Raw genomic sequence first — 25,062 nt, forward strand, 5'->3', positions numbered from 1 at the left:
TAAGGATGGCCTTAAAATTTTTGATCTATATGTGCAACATATCTGGCCGTGTAAAAACACCACAATGCATGGTACTCCATAGAATACCATATTCGTAGTGGTTTTTACTCATAATGGAAACGGTTAATTATAAAATCTTAGGCAGCTAATATATATATATATATTATATATATATATATATATATATATATATATATATATATATATATATATATATATATATAAATAAATATATATATATATAAATATAAAAAAATCATGTCTTCAAAAATCATAATTATAAATGAAAATTCGACTGTGGTAGACGGACGGAAACTAGATTTTATTTAAATCATATTAACTTTAGACATTTGGATCGATTAAAAAAACATTAAAAAAAAAATACTACTTTTTTTTTTAATTTTTAAGTTAAAAGCTTACTTTTAAAATATTGTAAACAAGAATATTTATTTTCAAAATCTAATTTTAAAATAAAAAAAAATACACAAAAGTTAAATATAAGACCAAATATCTACAATATATGACTACTGCTACAGTGCAACGCTGAATACGTTCACGTGACATAGTTTTAATGACAAGGCGCATGGCAAAAAAATGTTCTTAAACAAAAAAAGTTACTAAGAATAAAAAAAATGAGAAAAAAAAAAAAAAAAAAAAACCCAACTAGGTTACCAGATAAAACAAAACAAAACGACAAAGTAATTAAAGATCACAAGCTATTTGCAATAAGTGAGGTGAACGTAGAGCATTTTTTTCTAAAACAGCGCTCTTCCTATTGTATATAAAACTATTTCTTTTGTGATCGTGGAAATCGTATAAATTATTAAGATGCTAGAAAAATTTTGGCTTCTTTTTTGTCTTCTCTTTATCGCTTGATCTAAAAATAAATATGTTAGTAAAATATAATACATTATTTTTTTAATCATCAGTCTAAAGGCCTTTAGGTTGGAGTTCAGTAATGTGAAAATTTTTTTGGAACAGGATATTAAAATTTAAGTAGTAATGAAAAATTAGAAAATGATGGTTAAAATTTTTTTTTTCTTTTCCCGAAACAATAATTTTTTCAAAACTCGTGTTTTTTCCTGTGCGTCAAACTTGTATTATTTATATACTTATGGTAAAAATTTTGGAATCATGAAATTTTTTGAAATCGAAAACTTACATTACGATGCTACATAACAAACTGTTTCTTCTACATTATTTTATTAGTGCATAGATTTGAAGTTGGGAAAAGCAGGGTAGAAGCAATTTTAGAAGAGGATAGAAACAATTCTAGGAGAACTTGTTCATAAAAATAAAGAATAATTTTGCCGCAAATATTTTTAACACCAATAATATTAAAAACACTCTAAGAAATGTTTCGATACGAAATGTATTTATAAAATGTCGGGTTGCGTATAAAACATCAAATTTGTTTTTATCTATAAAAATATAGGAAAAATTACTAAAAACTGACGTCTTATTAACAACGACAAAAAAAGTTATTAGGATGTGACACATTGTACATATGTACAATTATTTTGACTACAAATTACTGTAATGAAGCTAAGCAAATAACTGTAATGAAGCTTAGCCAACAGTGTAGAGGCAAACTATAAAAAATATTACTTTATAATATAAAAAATTAAAAGTATACCTTGTAGAATTTAAGTCAAGCTGATGTTGAGCATCGAATTGCTCTCTTTCTTTTTCCAAGTTGCTACGCCGTTTAATCAGCTCATTACGATTAAGTTCTAGAGTTTCCATTGTTACTTCAAACTTTCGATTGAACTTGAAAGATTTAATAGATTAAAAGATTACAGGAAGAACATATATATATATATATATATATATATATATATATATATATATATATATATATATATATATATATATATATATATATATATATATATATATATATATATATATATATATTAGCGAATATTAGAAAATCACTTAACAAAATTTTTTCATTTAACACTGTGTTTCATCAATAAAGACTCAGCAGAAATGAATGATCAAATTAATAAAACTTCAATTTATACCGAAAAATTAAATTACAGGAAGTCTTAACTACTGTAAATTTTCACATATTTGTGAAAATTTACATTTTTGTGGAATTTGCTGACACTATTATAAAAAGAATTCTTTAGAAATGATTACTTCTGCTTTTTTAAAAGTGGGATTTAATGTAACTATTATTTGAGCTCATTTATTTTTATAGTTTTTTAGGAGAAACTTATTTTCGTGTCTGCATAATTGAAGTTTTATTAATTTGATCATTCATTTCTGATGAGTCTTTATTGATGAAACACAGTGTTAAATGAAAAAAAATTTTGTTGGGTGATTTTCTACTAATTATTAATTGCTCTGTTCTTTTAAGAACATTGAGCACACTATTTTGTAGAATACATTTCAAAGTTGTTTAAATATATTAACAAAAATAAATATTATATAAACCTCAATTTCATTATCTTTAAGCTTTTTTTTTTTTTCTTTTACTTTCATTTCAAAGACTTGCTCCATTTCTTGCTCCATCTTTTTCAACTTTTTCTCTTGTTCTTCCCTTTCACGTTCAATTTGCTCCATCGGATTAATATTTAATGCTGCGCTATTTACCAAAAAAAAAAAAAAAAAAATACATAAATTACTTTATAGTAATGATATTCAAAATTAAACTAATTCAGATGCATAAAAACAATAAATTCATAATGAACAATGTTAAACCTACCTTGTAATTGAGTTTCCTCCACCAGTTAAAACCGAGAGTCTTTCACTCCTAAAGTTCTCATAATGAATATCATTAGTTACATCTATCAAATCTTGCATGTGAGTTCTAAAACAAAATAAAAATATAAATTATAATTGGACTTTCTGATATTCAAATTCAATTTAATTTACAGTTTGATATTATATAACTCTTTACTCAAATTTTTTGAGAAATCTTTTCTCGAAAAATAGTTCTTTTGAGCAAATAATGTTATATAGGATTTAAGCATCAGTTTGATATCTTCTCTATCTTGTGGAAAACCCTTATCAGCTAAGTACATCAGGGCTTCTACTAGAAGATTTTCGTCAGTATTATTTAAAACAAACCCATGACCGCTTCCAATTCTTTTGATGTTCCTTTGGATTTGATCATGGGATCATCTGTACAATATCCCATAAGGAATTCCAGAAAACTTTGATAGACTGTATACTGACTCTCCTTCCTTAACAAGCTGTATGGTAGTCATTAATTTGCTGTAATCATATGTACCAATAGTCTTTATAATTAAATTATAGACATTAATTATATAAAGTCTATAATTTAATTATAAGGTAAAGAGGAATACATAAATAAAATATAAAACATTTTGATAGGAGTTTAAATTTTACCTTAGCCATTAAGGGAAAACAAATTTGAACTATGATCTTAACGTAAATAGTTCAGAAGCATTATATAAAATTATTATATGTAACTGAAAAATGTATAATACTATATTAAAAAGCAAAAGTGAGCATAAGTGTATATTAAATGTCATGTTGCTTATGATTTTGTAATAAAATACTATGTTAGTAGGACTTTATACATTTTATATATATCGATTTTACCCCACTATTATTTTATCTGTATACCCATTTTACCCCATTTTAGATTTTTGTTTATTTATCAATATGGGTTAGAGAACTTATAAATTAAATTTTACATATTGCTAAATCATGGTCCATATCATTTAATGAATTTTGACATGTTATAATAAATATAATGATTTATTACAGTTCTGAATTCCATAAACATTCAAAAAGGAATTATACTGTGTTAAGTTAATTACTTTTGTTAAAATATTAAAATAAAAAAAAAGAATATCTAAAATGAAATAAAAATTAGAAGAAATAAGTATTAGCAGTGCAGCTAACTACTAAAAAAATTAGAAGAAATAAGTATTAGCAGTGCAGCTAACTACTAAAAAAATTAGAAGAAATAAGTATTAGCAGTGCAGCTAACTACTAAAAAAATTAGAAGAAATAAGTATTAGCAGTGCAGCTAACTACTAAAAAAATTAGAAGAAATAAGTATTAGCAGTGCAGCTAACTACTAAAAAAATTAGAAGAAATAAGTATTAGCAGTGCAGCTAACTACTAAAACAATTAGAAGAAATAAGTATTAGCAGTGCAGCTAACTACTAAAAAAATTAGAAGAAATAAGTATTAGCAGTGCAGCTAACTACTAAAAAAATGTAGCATTTTTTAACACGTTTTTTTTTTTTGATTTCAACAAAAAAATGCAAATTAAAATCAAACTTATCATAAAGTTTTTCTTGAAGCTATTAATGTATATAAGAAAAAACTAAAAATAAGTAATTAACTATATCTAAAACTAAATACAAATACAACAATATACAAAAACTAAAACATTTACAAACAAAACTTATTACACCTAATCTAAACATGTAGTCACTTTAGTCCAGCTAATCAACTTAAAATCATAACTTAGGTAATATATATATATATTACCTTATATATATATATATATATATATATATATATAAGGTAATATATATATATATATTACCTTATATATATATATATATATATATATATATATATATATATATATATATATATATATATATATATTATATATATATATATATATATATTACCTTATATATATATTACCTTATATATATATATATATATATATATATATATATATATATATATATATATATATATATATATATATATTAACTTATATATATATTATATAAATCTATATTATATATATATAATATATTATATATATAATATATTATATATCATATAAATATATATATATATATTAACTTATATATATATTATATAAATTTATTATATATATATATAATATATTATATATTATATATATATATATATATATATATATATATATATATATATATATATATATATATATATATATATATATATATATATATATATATATATATATTTAGAAGCAGAGTATGTTTATCAAAAATTAAGGATTTTATTTTAGGTCAAACAACCATATCTCTTGAAATGGCTTATAACCTTAAATCCAAAAATCAAGACTGTAAACCAGGATGGAAATTTTGTTGTTCATGTATTCAGTTTTTGTCAAATTGTGATGAAGTTTCTTATAATGAAGTTGAGTGTGAAATTGATGATGATGTACCTTTGTTAAAGGTAAATCTTGTAATAAACGGATAGACAACTCTTTAATATATATTGGAGTCCCACCAATTAAAGTTCACGGAGTCGCAAAGCATCAACGAGTTGTAACAGCAAAAAGAAAATTAGTCAAAGCCTACTCAAAAATGGAAGGAGTAGCAAGTGCTTATGGAGTAAATATAGATAACTCAAGTGTAGCCACAACTTTTCCCAGTCATCCTACAGATAAAAAAAAAGCAAATGATCATGATCATTTGACAATTTTAATGAAAGAAAAACTTAAAGTTGAACCATTTAAAAAAAAAATTCAAATACTAACACTTACACCTGAATCTTGGTCTAGAAAATACGCTTCAGAATATTTTGAAGTTTCTGAACATCTTATTCAACATGCTAGGAAACTTAGAAGTGAAAATGGAATTCTTGCTATACCTGATAAGAAAATAGGCAAAAAAATACCTGACTTTCTTACAGCTTTGGTTCAAGATTTTTTTCAATAAGATGAACATTCTAGAATTATGCCTAGTAAAAAAGATTGTGTTGAGATTAAAATTGGTCCTCCACAACAAAAAAGATTGTTGAGCAACCTTCATGAGCTTTATATTGATTTTAAAAGTAATTACCCTAATTTTAAAATAGGATTTTCAAAGATTTGTAGTTTGTGTCCAAAATGGTGTATTAGTGAGACCAAACGGTGCACACTGTGTATGTGTTTCTACTTACCATCAAAACTTAATATTGCTTGTAAATGCTGTCCAATGGAATGTTACATACAAAGATTTAATGTCAAAATTAGTCTGTGATACAAGTAATAACGAAAGCATGGTTCATAGATGTGCCAAATGTCCAGGTTATGATAACTTAAAGGCATTTTTAGATGAGGAGTTAATTGAGATTGACAAAGAAGAAGAAATTCAATTTAATCAATGGCAAAGTACTGATAGATTTGTTATACAGGATGAAATACAAAGTTATCATTCGAATAAACAATAATGTACACTACATCCTGTTGTTATATATTTTAAGGAAATCTCTTAAACAAATATTTAGCATAAGTTGTTCTGTTTTTTAAGATATGACAATGATCACGATACATGCTTTGTGTATGAATTTCAAAAGAAAATTGTAGAGTACATTAAAGAATATTTAGTTGGTATCAATAAAATTCATTATTTTTCTGATGGATGTTCTGCTCATTACAAAAACTGTAAAACTTTATAAACCTATGCCACCATAAGAAAGATTTCAAGATTACAGCTGAATGGGTATTTTTTGCAACCAGCCATGTAAAATCCACTTGTGATGGCATAGGTGATACCATTAAAAGAATAACAGCAAGAGCAAGTTTGCAAAGATCATTAGAAAACCAAATATTGACAGTTGATGATATGCTTGAGTTTTGCATCACCAATATAAACACAATAATATTTTATAAAATTACCAAAGAAACAGTTAATTCAAGGCAACAGCAACTAAAGGAGCGATTTGAAACAGGAAAAACTGTTCCAGGTACCTGAAGTTATCATCATTACATAACCATTTCAAAATTTGAAATTAGTTTTAAAAGAACAAGCGAACATCAATGTTTTGACAGATTTATACTGTCAAAAGCAGTAATGTCTGATGTTGTAATAGTACCAAATCTAAATGATTTTGTTGCATGCAAGTATGATTTCTTTTGTTGGATAGGCATGGTTACAGAGATAGATATTACAACAAATGATATACAAAGATATAAAAGAAAAAATGATATAACAAATGATAACAAATGATATTCAAGTTTATGCATCCTCACGGTCCTTCTCAAAACTTCATTTGGCCACAGAGAGATATCTGTTGGGTACAATTGTCGAGTTAAATTGCAGTAATCAGTCCCAACAACAAAATCAGAGCGAACATATAACATTGATGTAAATGATTATAATACTATAACTAATAAATTTTAATTTTTTTGAGTTTTTAATTTGTAAATTTTGTATTAGTTTTATTTCTTGAACTTCTTTCTTTTGTATTAGTTTTATTTCTTGAACTTCTTTTTGAAGTTTATTTGTCTTAGTTTGATAAATATGAAACTAATGTTTTATAAGTAATAAATTTAAGTATATTTGAAGATGTTTTTATTTCTGTTTTAAGGCCGCAATCTGATTCTTTGTAATAACTCCAACTAAACTATTTAATACAACTTCTGAAAAAAACAACTAAATTTGTGATATACATCTGCATTTATATAATTCTCCCCTTTGAAACCATAATTTTTTAGAATCAGATTCTATAAAATTACAAAGAAAACAGAAACAGCTAGTTAACAACAACTAAAATAACAGTTTGATATTGTTTAAACAGTTTCAGTTACGAAACTGTCAAATTACATCCTTTTTTTTTCTCGTTTAATTTATCAAAATACCTGTTTTTAAGCACTAAAAATTAAGTAGGCTAGACCATGTTTTTATTTCTGATTTAAAAAAGACCACTCTCCAATTCTTTGTAATAACTATAACTTAACTATTCAGGACAAATTCTTAAAAAAAAAAAATCGAGCTACATTAGCATTTTTGTGATTGGACTTGCCCCAGTAAAATTGTGGTAAACATTTAAATTTTAGGTGTAATGTTCGTTTTCAAATATTTTAAGTTATTTCATTGGATTCGATGGCCCAAAATATGTAAAGGTACAAAATTTCAGCTTTCCGAAACACATATAACAGAAACTAGGACCAAAACCATTTTTTAAAATGGCAGATTTTTGTTGGTTGGAGGCAAACTTAAAGTAGCTTTATCTTAGGAACCAATTGAAATCAGACGATAAAATTTTCAGGATGTTCATAATTTACTTAAATCTTTAAGTGGATTAAAAATCAGCAAAATCTGAGACTTAGGGTTGTATGCCCTGGATGTTTTCACACAGAATCGCCCTTTTATTAATACTTATCTGAGTAAATTATTTTTTTACCAAATACACTCTTCCTAAATCTTAATCACTGCCAAGTGTTTATCTTTCAGGTAACAACATACACTGAACCATTTTTTCTGTTCTTTCCACAAGGTGCATATCATTGCTCATGATTTAATTGACAGCATATTATGATATTTTGCTTTCTGGTGTGTTAAGTTTTATTTCTTAACAAATCATATGTGCTGCATAATTTACAGTAATCTTTTTAATGCGCCACTTGCTGATAAAAATTACCAGTTCAAAATCCCCTAACAACAAGTGCTTAACAACACATGTGACAAACAACTTAGCTAAAATATAGCTAAATTTATATTACGTTCATAACCTAATATAAATATAGCTATATTTATATTAGGTTAATGACGTATTAGAGACAACTCATACCAATTAGTAGTTGCAAAAAATAGATACTAATTGATAAAACATCATTAGCTTTTAAGTTCCATTATATTAATAAAAAGTCATTAAAATCTGCTACAAATTTACAATGTCACTATTAAACTGTTGTATAGATACATATATAGATATATAACTGATTTTTATTAATCTTTTTAAATTTTACTTTCTAGAAAGATTATTTATAACTATATTGAGTGATACAAAAAAATAATAATGAAATCTCACCGTATAAGTAAATTTCGTAGAGCAATGAAATCACAATGTTCTATGTTTTCAACTAGAAAAAAAAATTTTTTTTTTAATGAAAGTTATCTATGAAATATTCTATTATTAATCAATCTGTAAACTAATATATTTTTAAAAACTAAAAAAATAACTCTAAATATATTAAACTCAATGTATATTTCAACTAATTTATATTAAAATATAATCAAATATGAAAAAGTATGAATAATTTATTTAAACATTCACCTTCTACAATACCCCAAGGATACATTCTTCCCCTAATTTTTTTCCCACCAACCTCCAAAACAGTATTACTGCCAACAACAGCAAATGGTAATCTCTGAATTAAAAAAAATACACATTAAATAATTTAATTATCAAAAAAATTAATTATAAAAAAATTCTATAATAGCTTACTCTTAATAAAGCAAGATCACTTTCAGATTCATCATCACTGAGTGCAGGAAATCTATAAACATTGATATGGTGAGCATCGATTTCTTTTAAAATCTAAAAACAATTTGTATTAATGTATTTTATTTGTTTAAAACATGTCTGTAAACTTGTGTAGCTGTTCGAGCAGTCAAAAAATACAAAAGTTTAATTCATATACATGTGGTTGTGAGAGGGAATGCTATTTTTTTTATTTAAAAACAAAAAAACAAATGGATTTTTAAAAGTGCTTAAATTTGCCTATTATTGAACCTCTGGCTAAAACATTTTTACATGTAAAATATAAAACACAAACAGAGACACCTGAATCAAATTTTAAATAGATATTTCATATTTTTAGTAAAGTTTTCACATTTTTTATTTTCTCATTTAAATAAAAATAGATACCAAGTCAACTTTTTAAGAACACTAAATAAGATATTTGAAATCAACAAAATTAAAAATAATATGAAAATAAGATAAAACAAAAGATGTGGACAAAAATAATTAAAAAAAATAACAGATAATAATAAAATTTTGCAGAACTTAGTAAAGCTTTACAAAAAAAGAAACAAAAATGAAATTTCCATTAAAAATTCCAAGATAAAGGTGACTGAAAAATTAAAAGAGAAAAAATGCTTAGATATCATAAATATTGAACCTTCTAAAACAACAATAGGGTACAAACCTGATTTCATAACTATTAGTTATGAAATCAGGTTTTTACTGTCTGGGTGTTTCTTAATGTGTAGCACCTCGTTACTCAATCACCTTTTTTTTTGTCTGTTTTTTGGACGATCTTTAAATGAGATTTTCAACAAGGTACTTTCTGATCAATTTGACCAACCCCTTTCTTTACCCCACAGCTGATGTTATTGTTATTGGTGACTTTTATTGCTATAATATTGAATTGGTTGTCTCTCCTAACTTATTTAGTGGCAGCCTAGTTGAGAGTGAATGTTATTTAGAAAGAAAAAAAAACCATAACCTGTGCTCCATTTTTCCTCCTTCAGATAAGGCAGATTATGCTATGATCTCACTAAAACATCAATCTTATACTTTTTTTACATCAAATTCTATCATTGCACTGACACAGCTTGCAGCTGATTGGGATTTTGATTTTCTTTATGTTGCTAGGGCTGATGATTGCTAGTCTCTGCTAAAAATTCTACTACTTAACCTCATAAATTCAGACAGGCACGGAAGTTTTAATGCCTTTTTCATGGTTTCAAATCAAGTTTTGACCCCATTCTCCTTGTGCAGTTGCTTTTCTTAATTGCAATCATTTAATTTATCTCTACAAGAGCATCTCTCTGAAAACCAATATATTTTTATCATTTTAAGTAATCTATGTAAAAAATTATCAGAGAACTTACTAAATCTAGTTGTTCAGGAATTTAGTTCTAGTGACTTTTAGAAAATCTTTGACTGTCATTAAAAAAGACAAACATATATATGAACTATTAAGGACCTTTAGTCTTAAGATCGCTTCTGAAAAGCACAAAATATTAAATATGGTTTTTTTAATGCAACTTCAAAGATTATTGCCTAGGGGTCATAGATTAACTTCGCTACAATGTGTATTGGTCATGCACTATCTATGATTGAGTCTATTAGTTCAAAAAATAAATTAACTGAAAATATTACACCAAGAAAAACACCAAATTGTTTAAACAATCTTTTACAAATATTCAATTTATCTGAACAAATTGAAACAGTGACCTAAACTTTTGTGAAATTAATTGAAATTTGGCTGATTTGCCTTCAGATTTTAGTGTGATGGTCATTATCTCTTGATTCACAAAAACTAAAATATTCACATGCTTGGCCAAGACATATTCTCACATAACAATTCATTTATTAGTTGTCAAATCAGGTTTGAATTGTACCTTCAAATTGACATTAGAACCTTTCAAATAAAAATTTCAAATTGCCCCACATACTTTCAAATCATTAATAGTTTCCAATCATTAATAGCCCAGTCTCTATTATTGTATGCAAATTTAATTCTAGTTTTTTGGTTGTTTGGAGAAATAAAATTTTTTTTTGCTGCTCTGAAGCTTGAAAGTCCTGAAAGTTGAACCTGTCTGCAAATTGTATTTTGAGATGCTGAGAATTTCAGTTTTCAAATTTTATCATTAGCGCTGTCAAAGGATTTTTTTTGGTTGGACAAGTAATTTTTCTGTTCATGAAACGACATGTTTTGCGCGGTCTACAGCTCTTATGTTCTGTTTCTAAAGGATTGCCTTAACTAAACTGTTTAATTTCCAACATGCAATTGATTTACAATTTCTAAATAAAATTTCTTATAAAACCATTATATATATATATATACATATATATATATACATATATATATATACATATATATATATATATATATATTATATATATATATATATATATATATATACATACATATATATATATATACATATATATATATACATATATAAATATACATATATATATATACATATATATATATATACATATATATATATATACATATATATATATATATATATATATATATATGTATACTCTCTCTCTCTCTCCTCTCTCTCCCTCTCTCTCTCTCTCTCTCTCTCTCTCTCTCACTCTCTCTCACCTCACACTCCTCTCTCTCTCTCTCTCTCTCTCTCTCTCTCTCTCTCTCTCTCTCTCTCTATATATATATATATATATATATATATATATATATATATATATATATATATATATATATATATATATATATATATATAGTTAGGAATCGAACTCTTTTTTTAAAGTTCGGGTTAATCTAATGTTCGAGTTCAGTTCAGTCCTAAGCTCAGTTCGGGTTCAGTTTGGTAACAACTAAAGTTTGGGTTCAGTTCGGTATCAATCCAATTGTTTTTATTAGTTTGATTAGTTACATTTACATAAAACACAAATAAATTAAAGTAATATTAAGGTACCATTAAATTACCATTAAATAAGTGATAAATCTAAGTTTTTTTGATTTTTTGATTTCTAATGAAATATTAACAAAACTTTTACAAGGAAACCAAAAAAATACTTATCTAAGTTCAAAAACGTAAACTTTTCAGTTATTTTGGGTTACAATGGTTGTTTATTTTGAGATAACTTGTGAAGCAAAGGTCGCTAGGGGGTATATTTTCTAGAAGTACCCTTTGTTATTTGAACTAATTTAATAAAGAAAATATATTTAATCTGATGGCTAGTATAACCAATTATAGAATAATTTATTTTTTCAATAATTAGATTTTTTTTTATCTTTATTTGCATTTTTTAAAAAATTAAAAAATTGACTTTTTTAATTTTTTAAATTTTTTAGGTTGTTGACAAAACACTTTGAAATTTTCCCAAAAGTTTAAGAATGGGCATGACTACAATTCGAACCTCAATCAAACATTAAAATCTAATAGAACTTTTTAAATCAATTTTGGGGAAAATAGTGAATGTTGTCCTAGATGCATTATAACTAAAAGTAGAACTAATTTCCAACTTTGGTTATATGTTCAGATTGTTATTTGTCTTTTTAATAATATACCCTGAAAATTTTAGTTCGGAAACTTTATTAGTTCTGGAGAATTTTAGAAAACAGATTCGGTCTTTGTCCTTCAGCCCATAAATTTGCGCAAGTACTTGTCAAAATCATGTCTCGTCAAAAATTAATCAAGTTGGACAGAAAAACTGCTTTCAAATTATGCATACTGTCACTGCTTGAAACATAGATCTTACATACTGACCGTAGCCAAAATAGTATTATGTTATGTATTGTAGACTTATTTTATGTGTTAGGTTATAATAATTATGCTATTATGCATTATAATTATACATAATTGTACATATAATATAATTTTATATATATAAATATATATATATATATATATATAAATATATATATATATGTGTGTATATATATATATATTTATATATAGTATATATAATATATATATATAAATAATATATAATATATATCTATATATATATATATATATATATATATATATATATATTATATATATATATATATATATATATATATATATATATATATATAATGGTTTTACTGTATACAAATGCACACCTATACATACCTACATGCACACATACATAATATAAATTGAATTTACCTGCTGCTTAAACCTCTGACATTCATCAGCAGTAAGAGTATCGGCTTTGGCTATGACTGGAACAATATTAACCTAAAAAAACAAATTAATTTTCAATTTCTAATTAAATACAAACCCATAAAAAAAATTAAAGGTGTAATATGACTTTCTTTCTTTATTAATTAATTAAAAAAAACTAACTTTGTTATGTAATTTCTTCATAAACTCAATATCCAAAGGTTTTAATCTAAAAAATATAAATTACAGCTTATGAGAGTGTAATGAATTGATTTAGGAGTATAATAGCTCTGCCAATTTAAAACAATAGTGCAAGAGCCATTAACTACAGCTTCTAAATTGAGAAAGAAAAAAGCCATATTTAATTAAAATAAATTTATTTATGAAAGCTTTTTTTTTTTGCCAATTTAAATTAAAATTAGAAAAAATTCATTTAGCAGTAAAAAAAAAAGGTAATAAAAACACAAGAAAAAAAAGTGACAACTAAATTTGGATGACATCCAAATCAATAATTTTTTTAATACCTTAATTGCTCTCCTAATTAAAAGCATGATATTTAATGACGTAGTTAATGGCGATGTATCAATAGTATAGTAATATTTTAATTATAATTTAATTCTTATTGATAATATAATCAATCCTTGGGACAAAAAAAATAATTTATTATTATTTATCTTGTATTTTGGAAGTTTGCAATATTTGAAGTATTTAATAGCCTCAAAAAATGTTTTGCTTGAAACAAGAAAGGAAATCATAACTTTGTTTGGCTGAAAAAACAAATGTATGAGAGGAATGTGTGTGCACAATGATTAAAGATTATAGAAATACAGTTACTGCATTTGAAACACTGAGGCCTGGGCAAAGTGGGTCAAACAGTGGACATTGCTCAAAAATCAATGTTACCAAAATAAATTTAAGTTAGTTGTTATTGAAAGTCGAATAAATTTCCAGGTCATTAAAAAAAAAAATTAATTTAAAAGCATGATTTGTTTAGAAAATATACTAGCTTGAATTACATAAATTCGTTGCAAAAGATAGGTATAAATCATACATAACAGTCCTTAATGGCATTATATAAGAAAAAATATCACTATATTAGCAGTGCTAATAACTGTATGTAGAAACAATCTTAGACTGCAGTTTATGGAAATCTAAATGTTAACTTCATAGATGATTGCAAAAAATTTTTTTTACATGTAATACCTAACGAAACAACTAAAATTTTAGTGTTTTTTAACTTATTTTTTATCAGAAAAAATAGTTTGGATATTTATTTTTTATCAGAAAAAATAGATGGCACTAGTAAACTCATATATGAAGTCATATATTTTTAAACTCCTATAATAAAAAGGAATAAGAGGCTTTTTAACTAAATTGTGCTAAATCAGCACTTTTAAACAAAAACAAAAAAAAGTAAAAGAATGATCCTACCCCTATAATTTAAATTTTTGTAAAATATATTAAAAAATATTAATGCAAATAGTTTTACATTATTTTGTACATTTTTATAAGGGGAAGATGTGTTCAGTAAAAGTGTATGTCTAGAAATAAAAAAAAGGATAAAGACCAATTTTATACCAATACCTCTAACACCCCCCCCCCCCTTTGTCCTCTTTCTTATTGAACTTTTTTATTTTGACCAAATTTAATCTAGCTAGTACAACCATTAATAAAAAAAATATTGCAGCATTGAAATCTGTTTTAAAATGAACTAATTGCAAGAGTTAAAATCAAAACTGAGGGCTTAGTGGTATATATAGTAATAATATAATAGTTTTACTTATCCTGTAAACTTATTTTTATTTTGAAATATATTTTAAGTTTAAATCATTTTGTTATTAGATAATAAATCAACAAAAATATCTATATCTTTAGTTTAATAACAATGAAGCTTACTGAATTTGACTTGTTTGAAATTTTTACTATTTGCTATTTCTATTTCTGCAAATATAACAGGTTGTATAATGATAATGGCTAAGGCAATTATCATTATACATATACTGACTCCGATGAATTTACATTTGTACATAAAACATTAGTTCAGATAGTTAGCAAAGATCTGCATCTGAAGAAAAACAAACTTAAAAAAACGGGCTATGCTGGCATTCAATTTAAGGCTGGTAAGGAAACCTTGCTTAAAGAGTATGTAAAAGAATAACTCTTTCAACAAGTTTCCAATAGAAACAATGTTAATTTAAACAGTTTGTGCACTTGGTAGGCATTTATTTACAAACAAACAAAAAAAACTCAAAATTGTTTTTTATTTTGTAATAGTGTTCAGATTATTCTATATTTTTAACATGTGAACATACTTGATATTCAAAATTATTACAACTAAAAATTACTGATATTTTTATAGGTTCTTCAAACTGGTGTTTTTGATTGGTCAGAGTTCCCTTTCAGTACTTCAAATAGTTTTCTGAAACAAGCAGAGATTTCATTACAAACAGATATATTTAAAAAAACAGGTATAAAATGGAACTACCCTGATTCAATTGAAAAAAGAGTGGCAACAATAACGATTATGTAGTTAGAGAACTATTGCACAAAAAATCAAACAGGGATTTATTTATTGCACAATCGCCTGTTTAATATCATGCAACATTTTAAAAGTTCGAATTGGTGCTCTCAGTAATTCTTTGAGTATTTTCTTTAAAAAAAAAAACTTATATGGATCAATATAATAGCTATTGTACAGATTTTTATTTATTCCTATTTAACGAGTTTCCACCTGTTACAGAATAATGAGGAAAGTGGTTTGGGAAATCTTTATGATTCAAGGTTAAAAGGTAATAACAAAATATTAAGATTGATACATACAAGACTCTTAAGAAAAAACTCCTAAATTATCAATCTAACAGACACCATTAACTGAATGTGGATTTTTTTTTGACAAGAGATACAAGTCAAAACCATTATTCAAATTTTAGTATGAATGAGGACATTCAGATAAATATTCTCATAAACAAATTGTCTCTAATAACATGTTATCTAAAAATGACACATATTTTATAATGTTAACATATGAATAAATTATGTTTTTTAGTACTTCTTTTGATAATTTTTGTTGTTTTTGTAATTGATGTTCTTATGTTATCTTTGTATTACAAAATATACATACATAGTTATAAACATTTATATGTATTTTTGTTATAACCTATAAAAAAGCAAACTTTATGAAATTTTCAATATTTTGTTCTTTTAAATTATGACCTAAATATCCTGCAGGAAAATTATTTGTTAGTTTTTTTAAAATTTAAACATAAAAACCTTTCCAAAAAGTCCTTATTCAACCCCATAGCATTTTCCGTTCAAAAGTTATGAACCAATGCCCGTGAAAACAGCTGTTTAGCCCACTGTGTTAGGCAAGCAAAAAAACTTTCAGATCAATATATATGTAGCATCATCGTATACAGCAGGAAATATCTACCTTATTCAATCCGAAACTTGCAACTGAAGTTTAACAATATAAAAAAATGGTTAGTAGTGGAATGTAGAAAGACTATTAGAAAGATATTTAAAAAAACCAAGGAACTGGTTCTTACATAAACATTTGAAACATTTTAAAGAGTTACAGATCGCATTGTAAGGAGAAAATGGTGTAGAGAGAGACTAACCTGGTCTGTCGAAGATTGGAACCAAATTATTTTATGCAATGAAAATATTTTTCAATTTTTTAATTATAAATCAAGAGTACACATAAAAAAGGTTGAAAAGCAAGAATTATGACACTTGCTTTTGTATACAGCATATGAAAGCCAGTGGTAGCTCAGTAGGCAATTAGTTATGTATTTCTCTAAAATTTATGGGGTCCATAAAAATATACAAATATAAATTAGGCTAAATTTGTTAGCAAAAAAGTAAAAAAAACAATAAAAAAAAACTTACAAGTAAAAAGTAATAACTCTATAGTAACACTACTACTATTATAACGCTTTTAACTTATTTATAACTTACATTTAAAATTTATTGCTCTTTTAAACAACACTTAACCAAGCTATTATAAATAAAAAATGATTTATATAAGTAATCCCAAATTTTAATTGAATTAGAAATGCATCTAGAAAAAATAGAACAGATATTTAAATAATAGTAAAAATTTCAAGAACTTCTACAAATATGTACTTTAATAAACAGTTTAGCATTTCTACACTGTTACTTAATGTTCCAGATAAACATTTTAAATCAAGCGTTAATTTTAGTATCAACTAATAAAAAATTTTATTGTTTAATTTTAAAATTAATTTGCATTATAACTAAAATTTTGAAGACCAAATATTTTTCCAGATAACGCAACTTTCAATTGTTTAATTCAATCCTTGCGTTATTGCCATGGTGTATCAGATCACCTGACTTAAGTCCCAACTTAAAATGATCCATGATCATTATAAGATGGGATTCAAATGATCTAAAAATATACAACAATAAAGTCACAATCAAAACAAACTTTGAGGAGGTTCTTGAAAGAACCTGGAATTTAATTTAAAATGAACTGCGCATGAAATTGATAGAGTTTATGCGCAGGCGTTTAAAAATGTGTTTTAAAGTCTAGGGTTTTTTAAAAGCTATTTCAAATACTGATAATTATTTTTTTACTGCTAAACCTGGATTTGTTTAAATTTAATTGCTACTTTTTTTCTTGTGCTATATTTTACTTTTTATTTTATCATAACAAATAAAAAGACAAAAACTAATAAATACAGTCTATAAAAAATACAGTTGGCTTGTAAAAAAAACAGTTGGCTTGTAAAAAATACAGTTGGCTCGTAAAAAAGGTAATCAAAATCTTAGTATGTTAAAAAATTGAAAATTATTCAAACTTTTTCCTATTATTCTTTTTCATGAAAGTATAAAGAAAAAAATTGTAGAATTTAAATAAATATTTTTTTTCACTCCTAAAAAGGCTGTAAGCAACCACAATAAGCAACCAAATTCACTCCTAAAAAGGCTGTAAGCAACCACAATTAAGTTGGAATTATTAGAAAACAAAATAGTGTTAAAGATCAAAAAAACAGTTAACAGAAGATTTGAAAAATCCAAAGTTGTATGAGTCATTAAAACATGATGGGAGAGAGTTCCAAGGAAGTGCGAGGGAAAATTAGATAAATAAAAATTTTTAGAGCATGAAGGAACAGATGTAGTAAAAAGATGCAAGTTTGCTGAATGACAAGTCATATAAGAATAATTTTAGGTTGATGGAACAAGAGGTTATAGTTCCTTTGAGCAGCAACCATGATCAAGCCTTCCCAGGAAACGTGTGCAGTTTTCCTTCTTGTATGTCCACGCATCTGTATTTTATTTAACAACTTGGTCACTGCCGTTTGCAAGTTTTTTTATATTAGGAGTTGCAAAAAAACAAAAAGTTTCAAAAACAAAGAATGCAAATACAGGCTTGGTCGGGAAGTGGAAGCAATCGCTCTCTATTACTGACCACGGAAATAATATTTAGTTGCGAAAAACTGGCCAGATTTTTTTAGTCGTTTTGAGAACATTTAAGTTTTATATATGTCCGTAAAACAAAAATTTTTTGTTTTAAGAACATACATGGAAACATACATAAACTTGAATGTTCTCAAAAACATCTTGGTGCGATAGAATAAAAATAATATTCGCGAACTATATAAGCGAAATAAAGTTCTAGAGTATTCTGTTGAAATGTTTTAAAAATTGTATTATTCGAGATTTGTTTAGTTTTGAGATTTCTAGCATAAATTATTTTAAAAACATATTATCAAACAAACTATTATTTTGTAGCTCATTCTTGGAGCTACACCTGCAAAGCCATAAATCTTTTAAACTATTATTATTTGTTTACACAAATAAATGTTTTATAATATATATTTTTTGAATTGTCAAAATTTTCAAAGTTTATTATATATTATAGATTTTTTTAGTATATTCTTATTTTTTATTTAAAAAGTATGTATTTTTTATGTAAATGTAATTTCGTATATCTATTTTTAATTTTGTATAAGGTAAGCTATAGCTGTACAAAAAATATTGAAAGAATTATAAAAGGCCATAATTTTGCATTGATTAATAAAAATGAACTTCTCAAAGAAAAAAATACTGAAAATTGTAACTGCAAGCAAAAAATTGACTGCCCTATAATTGGCAAACGCTTATCAAAAAATATCATTTACAAATGCATTGTTTCTTTGCAAAACAACCCTGATAAACAATATATTGGCTTAACCGAGGGCAAATGGAAAAAACATTATGCCAACCACAAACAATCTTTTAAAAATAAATAATACTCAAAAGAGACTATGCTGTCAAAATATATTTGGCAACTGAAGGAAAAAAATATTAATTTTAAATTAAACTGGTCTATTCTAAAAACTGCGCCTGCCTATAATAACATTTCCAAAAAATGTATACATTGTTTACAAGAAAAATTTGAAATTATTACTCATTTAGATCAAGACAATTTTCTGAATAAAAAATCTGAATTTCTAAATGCAGACATGAAAATAAGTTTCTTTTAAAAAATTATGAAACCAATGACCAGTCTAAAATTATCCTAATTGTAAAGAATTCTTTTCATGATTTTGAAATTATCTGATGTAGTTGATGCAACTTCCTGGTTGCAAAATACTACAGTTATTACATAATTAATTATAACAACTCCCAACTTCCTGTGGAATAATTTTTCTATAAATTGAACTTTTTGATGTTTAGACATTCTTCCTAATGAACCTACTGATGGAGAAACATGCTGTTGAAGACAGCTAAAAATTTTTACTAATTTATATATATATGTACTCTCGAGTACTTGATAGAAGTGGTTGGGGCGGATGTTTATTAATTAATTTTAAGAAAATTTTTCCATTCACCATAAGCTCATTAAGCCCCTCCTGCCCCATTTATTAATCTTTACTTGTTATCAACAAAAAAATTATTTCTCAAATTGATAAATATTGAAACTTTCAGTGTAAATTCAGACAAGTTAAGTTAAGGAGCTATATCCAACATTAGACAATATTGTTTCACAACACAAACATAATTAATCCATTTTCTTCCATGTACCCGATAACTGATTCTTTCCCCCAAGAAAGAAAAGTTTTTAAGTTCTTAGATATTGGTTTACTAACTCTAATTATTTTTGCTTCAGTTGCCACTCTAACAAACTCGTTATACTTAAACTTAAAGTTACTTTTTTCTGTTTCAAATACTAATTAAAATTAAAAAGCCCATTCACTAAACATCATTAGCGGTATTGTGAAGCAGTTCGGCTTCCTTATTATTTAGTGTTATTATTTAGTTAAAGTTGATACAAAGAATTGGAGAGTGGTCTTTTCTTGAACAGAAAAAAAAAACATGGTCAAATTAACTTAAACTTGTTACTTATAAACAGGAATTATAAAAACCAAAGAAAAATAAAAGGTGGTACATATGTTTTACAATGGTTTTGCATAAACTAAAGAAAAATATCTTTAAAGACCAGATACTTTTCCAGATATCGCAAATCGTGATCGCTTAATCTAACTCTTGTATATGGTTTCCATGAGAAGTCAGTAGTGAATTGTATTCCAAGAAGACATTAAGAAGAGAATTCAGTGAGTAGGTTGCCATTCATTAATAAAGGAATGTCAATAATATTGCGATAAAATTGATCTTTATATTTCAATCAAAACTTATGCCAATATTAATTATTAGTTTAGCTTAATAAATAAAAATAAATAAATAACCTGAAAAAATTCTTACCCATGTCCTGTAGGTGCAATAAAATATAAACAGCAATGAACTCTAGTATCTTGAACAGTTATTCTGTTTACCCTTGATTCAGCATTTAAGTAGTCTTCAAATTTATTTTCAATATATTGAATAACAGAGTTCCAACTGCAAAAAATAAATTTAAGTATTTAATGTTCTGAATAACAGAGTTCCAACTAGAAAGAAATTTTTTCAGCATTTATTGAACTTAATAACAAAGTTATGACTAAAAAAAAAGTTTTATAGTTTTAAATGCACTAAAATAGATTTATACACACACATACTACTGTGTTTGCTATTATTATTCATAAATATACAGCTACACAATTGACAGCAGAATAAGGTCAACTCACTAAAGAAATAAACTTGGCAAGTAAATAACTGTAAAATACATACTTAATAAAACGTAAAATACATATCGCATTGAAAGTTTATTTTATGTTGTTTTTTGTTCTTTTTGAGGGGGATGGGGGGGGGCTTTTTTAATTATTATTATGTTTAGTATGCTTGAAAAACTTAATTTTTGATCATAATATTGGATAACAGCACTTGGATAAAAAAAATATAAAAAATGTATAAAAATGCTATCCCTTTAATATGACCTATACAATTTTTTAAATAAAAACTGTAATTAGCGTAAATAATTGCATTATTTATAAACTATTATTGTGTTGCGCCAGAAGAAACGTTGTGGATGCATCATACCCCGAGGGTATAATAAACATTATAAATGTTATATACAATATAATAATATTGTATATAACATTTATAATGTTTATTATACCCTCGGGGTATTTGCAAATGTATATATATTGAGTAACGATATTCACGAAGACAGTGAGAAAAGAAAATATGGATTTATTATTACAAGCTATTTCATCAATGGGCATCGTGATAAAGTTCACGGATTTGGTGTAGCAGTACAATAGTTCGGGTGAATTTTCAGAATGGATACAGAAATTGGAACTAGTAGAAAAACTTCAAAAAGTTGACGAGCTGCATGTGGTGCTCCGGTTATTTCTTTCTAGCGGGGCATTTGCCGTTTATCAAGGTCTTAGTGATGTGATAAAAGAAGTCTACAATAAAGTAAAAAATGCACTTCTGCTTTGCAAAACTGCCTTCTCTGCTTCTCCGTTAACAGCATACGAAGAGTTCATAAGTCGCCGTTTTAAAGAGAACAAGCCCGTTGACATATATCTTGCAGAATTAACAAAGCTGAGCCAGCTAATATCATCTCATGTAAGCAAAGAGTGGATAAGGTGCGCATTTGTTCTCGGACTATCTGAGGAAGCAAGAAAACAGCTGCAAACTGCATGCTCAATATCCACAATGTCGCTGTATTAGATCGCTGAAAAATCAAGAAGTTTGGTAATCTTACATCATAAAAAACTGTGTTTTGTTAGTTGCATGAATCCTGTTGCTATTAGTCCAAGACAAGTTCCTCAAGGATGTGGAAAAAAGACCATAACGTGCTACCCTTGCGGCAAGGATGGGCACATCAGACGAAACTGCAGCAAAGAAATTGAGAAGAAGAGGTGCTTTGTGTGTGAAATGGACAATCACCGGCCCTGCACTGCTATAAAAAGTGTGCGAATTAAAAAACATGTAAGGAAAGCCACCCAAATGAAGTATCCTCGCCTACTATTCAAAAGCTGATTGAAAAAGACTTCGCAGCAGAGTTCAAAAATGGCAGTTGGAGGGTGTCTTAGAAATGGCTGATGGAACCACTAACTTTAACAAACAAAATTCCAAACTATCATATTTCTGAGGAGTTTAAAACCGAGTAAACAGTGGAAATAAGTGAATGGATAGCACAGGGATGGTTGAAACCATTTGAAGGGAGATGTAATGGTATCATTCCGTTGATGGCAGTAATTCAAAGAAACAAATTAAAAGTACGTCCGGTATAAATGAGCAAGATCTCGTCTTGTTCTCGTTTCTCGTGAGAAACAAGAAATAGAAAATTCTCGCGAGAAATAGAAGGAGACTTAAAGATTATATTATTTTCCAAATTAAAAATTATTATAATTTACAAAATGCTTATTAATTTGTTTTTTTAATTAATTAATATTTTGACTCCGTGATTTTAATAAATCTAATTAAAAATTTAATTTGTTTTTGACAAAAACAAAATAAATTTTTAATTAGATTTTTAATTAGATTTTTTAATTAGATTTTTTTTTAAATCTAATTAAAAAATTTTAATTAGATTTTAAATATTTTTAATTAGATTTTAAATACAAAAACTTTTCGTATAAAATGGTGCATTTTCGACTTAATTTCATTAGTTTACCAGTGGAATTCAACTTGACACATATTGTTCATATTGAAAAGAAATATTCTTGCCTCATTTCAACGATCAAAAATGTCACCAAGAAAAAACAAAATCTTGAGATATTTTCAAAAAACAAGTGACGGTGCTGAATGCAAGGTGTGCAAAAAGTCTTTGAAAACAAAAGATGAAAACACAAGCGGACTTCATCGTCACCTCGAAAAAAAACAGCCTAGACTACGTTGAGTATTCTGAAAAAACTGACGACTCTCTTCTTCCTCCTCCTAAGAAGCAACAACGAACCATGGTCGAAATGCTTGAAACAAAGTCAAAATATGACAAAGACAATTCCATTCAAAAATAGTTTGACTCTGCAATGCTGGATTACTTTTGCACTGATCTGGCATCATTTCAGCAGTCAAAGGAAGAGGTTTCAAGAAATTGTTTGACATTGCAAACCCTAAACTGAGCCTTCATCACAGAACAACATATTCAAGAAAGCTTTCAATTCGGTCAAGAGAAGCTCAAGTTGGAATGAAGAGCATAATAACGGAGATTACGCCAAATCTAAAAAGTGCTGCATTTACGTCTGACCTTTGGACTTCTAGAGCTCAGGACAGCTACATCTCTTGGACTTTGTATGCTATTGACGAAAATTGGAGACTACATCACTGGACACCCCATGTCCAACAGCTCCACGGCAGACACACAGGTATCTTAATTGAAGGAAAGCTGGATTCTTTCTTAGAAGAACTAAATTTGCCTGCTGATTTGCCAATGTACTGCGTGAATGACCAGGCAAGAAACATGAAACTTGCAGTCAAATTGTCAAAGCGCCTTGACCAATACTTGTGCAACAATCATATTTTGCAATGTGCAGTTCGAGACTCATTTGGAAGGACTGCTGGAATGGATGATGCGTTGCAAACATGCAAAGATTTGGCTTCTTTAACTCACCAGTCAACAGTTGCAGCTGAATTGCTTGAATCAGAATCAGACGCTCAAGGAATCAATTTTAGACAGTTGCGCCAATCTGTTGACACAAGATGGAATAGTGAACTGGATTGCATGGCTTCTGTCCTACATCTAAAGAGTGCAATTATCAGCTTATGTGCAAATGAAGATATTTTTTCTTCAAAGACTATCAGTGCATCACAGTGGAAATCAATCGAGGGGCAGTAGAAATTTCGGAACCACTTAAAGAAGCTACAGAAACGTGGTCGCCTGATTCTATTCCAACAATTAACACTGTCGCCGGTTCTCTTTATTTAATCCATGACAAAATTGATCAATTTATTGAGATGGATGGAAAAAATGGCTACGGTGACTTGTATGCAAAAATCTTGAAAAACTGCATTGAGAAAAGATTTTCTCTTTGTCACACTGGAAACTTATTGAGTGCTGCAGCAAACTACTTAAATCCTGCTTTAAAGGGACTTCACTTGAAGCTCTTCAAAAAATTTTAAACAACAAAAGAACGTTAGCCTCACAGGTTAAGGATAATGTTGAGTGCCAACCTGTTGCCAGCAGATTTGTCCCCTAATTCAAAACTGAAGCGCAAGCTAAATGTCAGACTTGAAACACAAGAGCCAACATCTGAACTGAATCCTATTTTGAGCGAAATGTGCCAGTATGAATATCTCCCTGATGCCAAAAAAGACTATCCGATTCTTGATTGGTGGAAATTGCATTCAAATACATTGCCAGAACTCTCTTCATTAGCTAGACAAATTTTAGCTATTCCAGCAAGTTCAACTAAATCAGAGAGAGTTTTTAGCTCAGGCGGAA

The 25,062-nt window shown here is 26.8% G+C and overlaps 1 protein-coding gene across 3 annotated transcripts in view; it reads right to left on the reverse strand.

Annotated features, from left to right (window-relative positions):
• Positions 1 to 430: 430 nt before the first annotated feature.
• LOC100209354 (septin-7) overlaps positions 431 to 25,062 on the reverse strand; it is a 65,877-nt gene continuing 41,245 nt past the window's right edge. For all 3 annotated transcript variants that reach the window (XM_065819971.1, XM_065819973.1, XM_065819972.1), the window contains 10 exons: positions 20,994 to 21,128; positions 13,470 to 13,515; positions 13,290 to 13,361; positions 9,151 to 9,243; positions 8,980 to 9,073; positions 8,734 to 8,785; positions 2,714 to 2,818; positions 2,443 to 2,593; positions 1,637 to 1,770; positions 431 to 877 (listed from right to left, as the gene is read on the reverse strand). In XM_065819971.1, the coding sequence (XP_065676043.1) occupies positions 832 to 877; positions 1,637 to 1,770; positions 2,443 to 2,593; positions 2,714 to 2,818; positions 8,734 to 8,785; positions 8,980 to 9,073; positions 9,151 to 9,243; positions 13,290 to 13,361; positions 13,470 to 13,515; positions 20,994 to 21,128 (928 nt within the window). In that variant the 3' untranslated portion in view covers positions 431 to 831. The remainder of the gene's footprint in view (positions 878 to 1,636; positions 1,771 to 2,442; positions 2,594 to 2,713; positions 2,819 to 8,733; positions 8,786 to 8,979; positions 9,074 to 9,150; positions 9,244 to 13,289; positions 13,362 to 13,469; positions 13,516 to 20,993; positions 21,129 to 25,062) is intronic.

The sequence above is a fragment of the Hydra vulgaris genome, chromosome 15 (genome assembly GCF_038396675.1).
Source record: "Hydra vulgaris chromosome 15, alternate assembly HydraT2T_AEP".
NCBI classification, from domain to species: Eukaryota; Metazoa; Cnidaria; class Hydrozoa; order Anthoathecata; family Hydridae; genus Hydra; species Hydra vulgaris.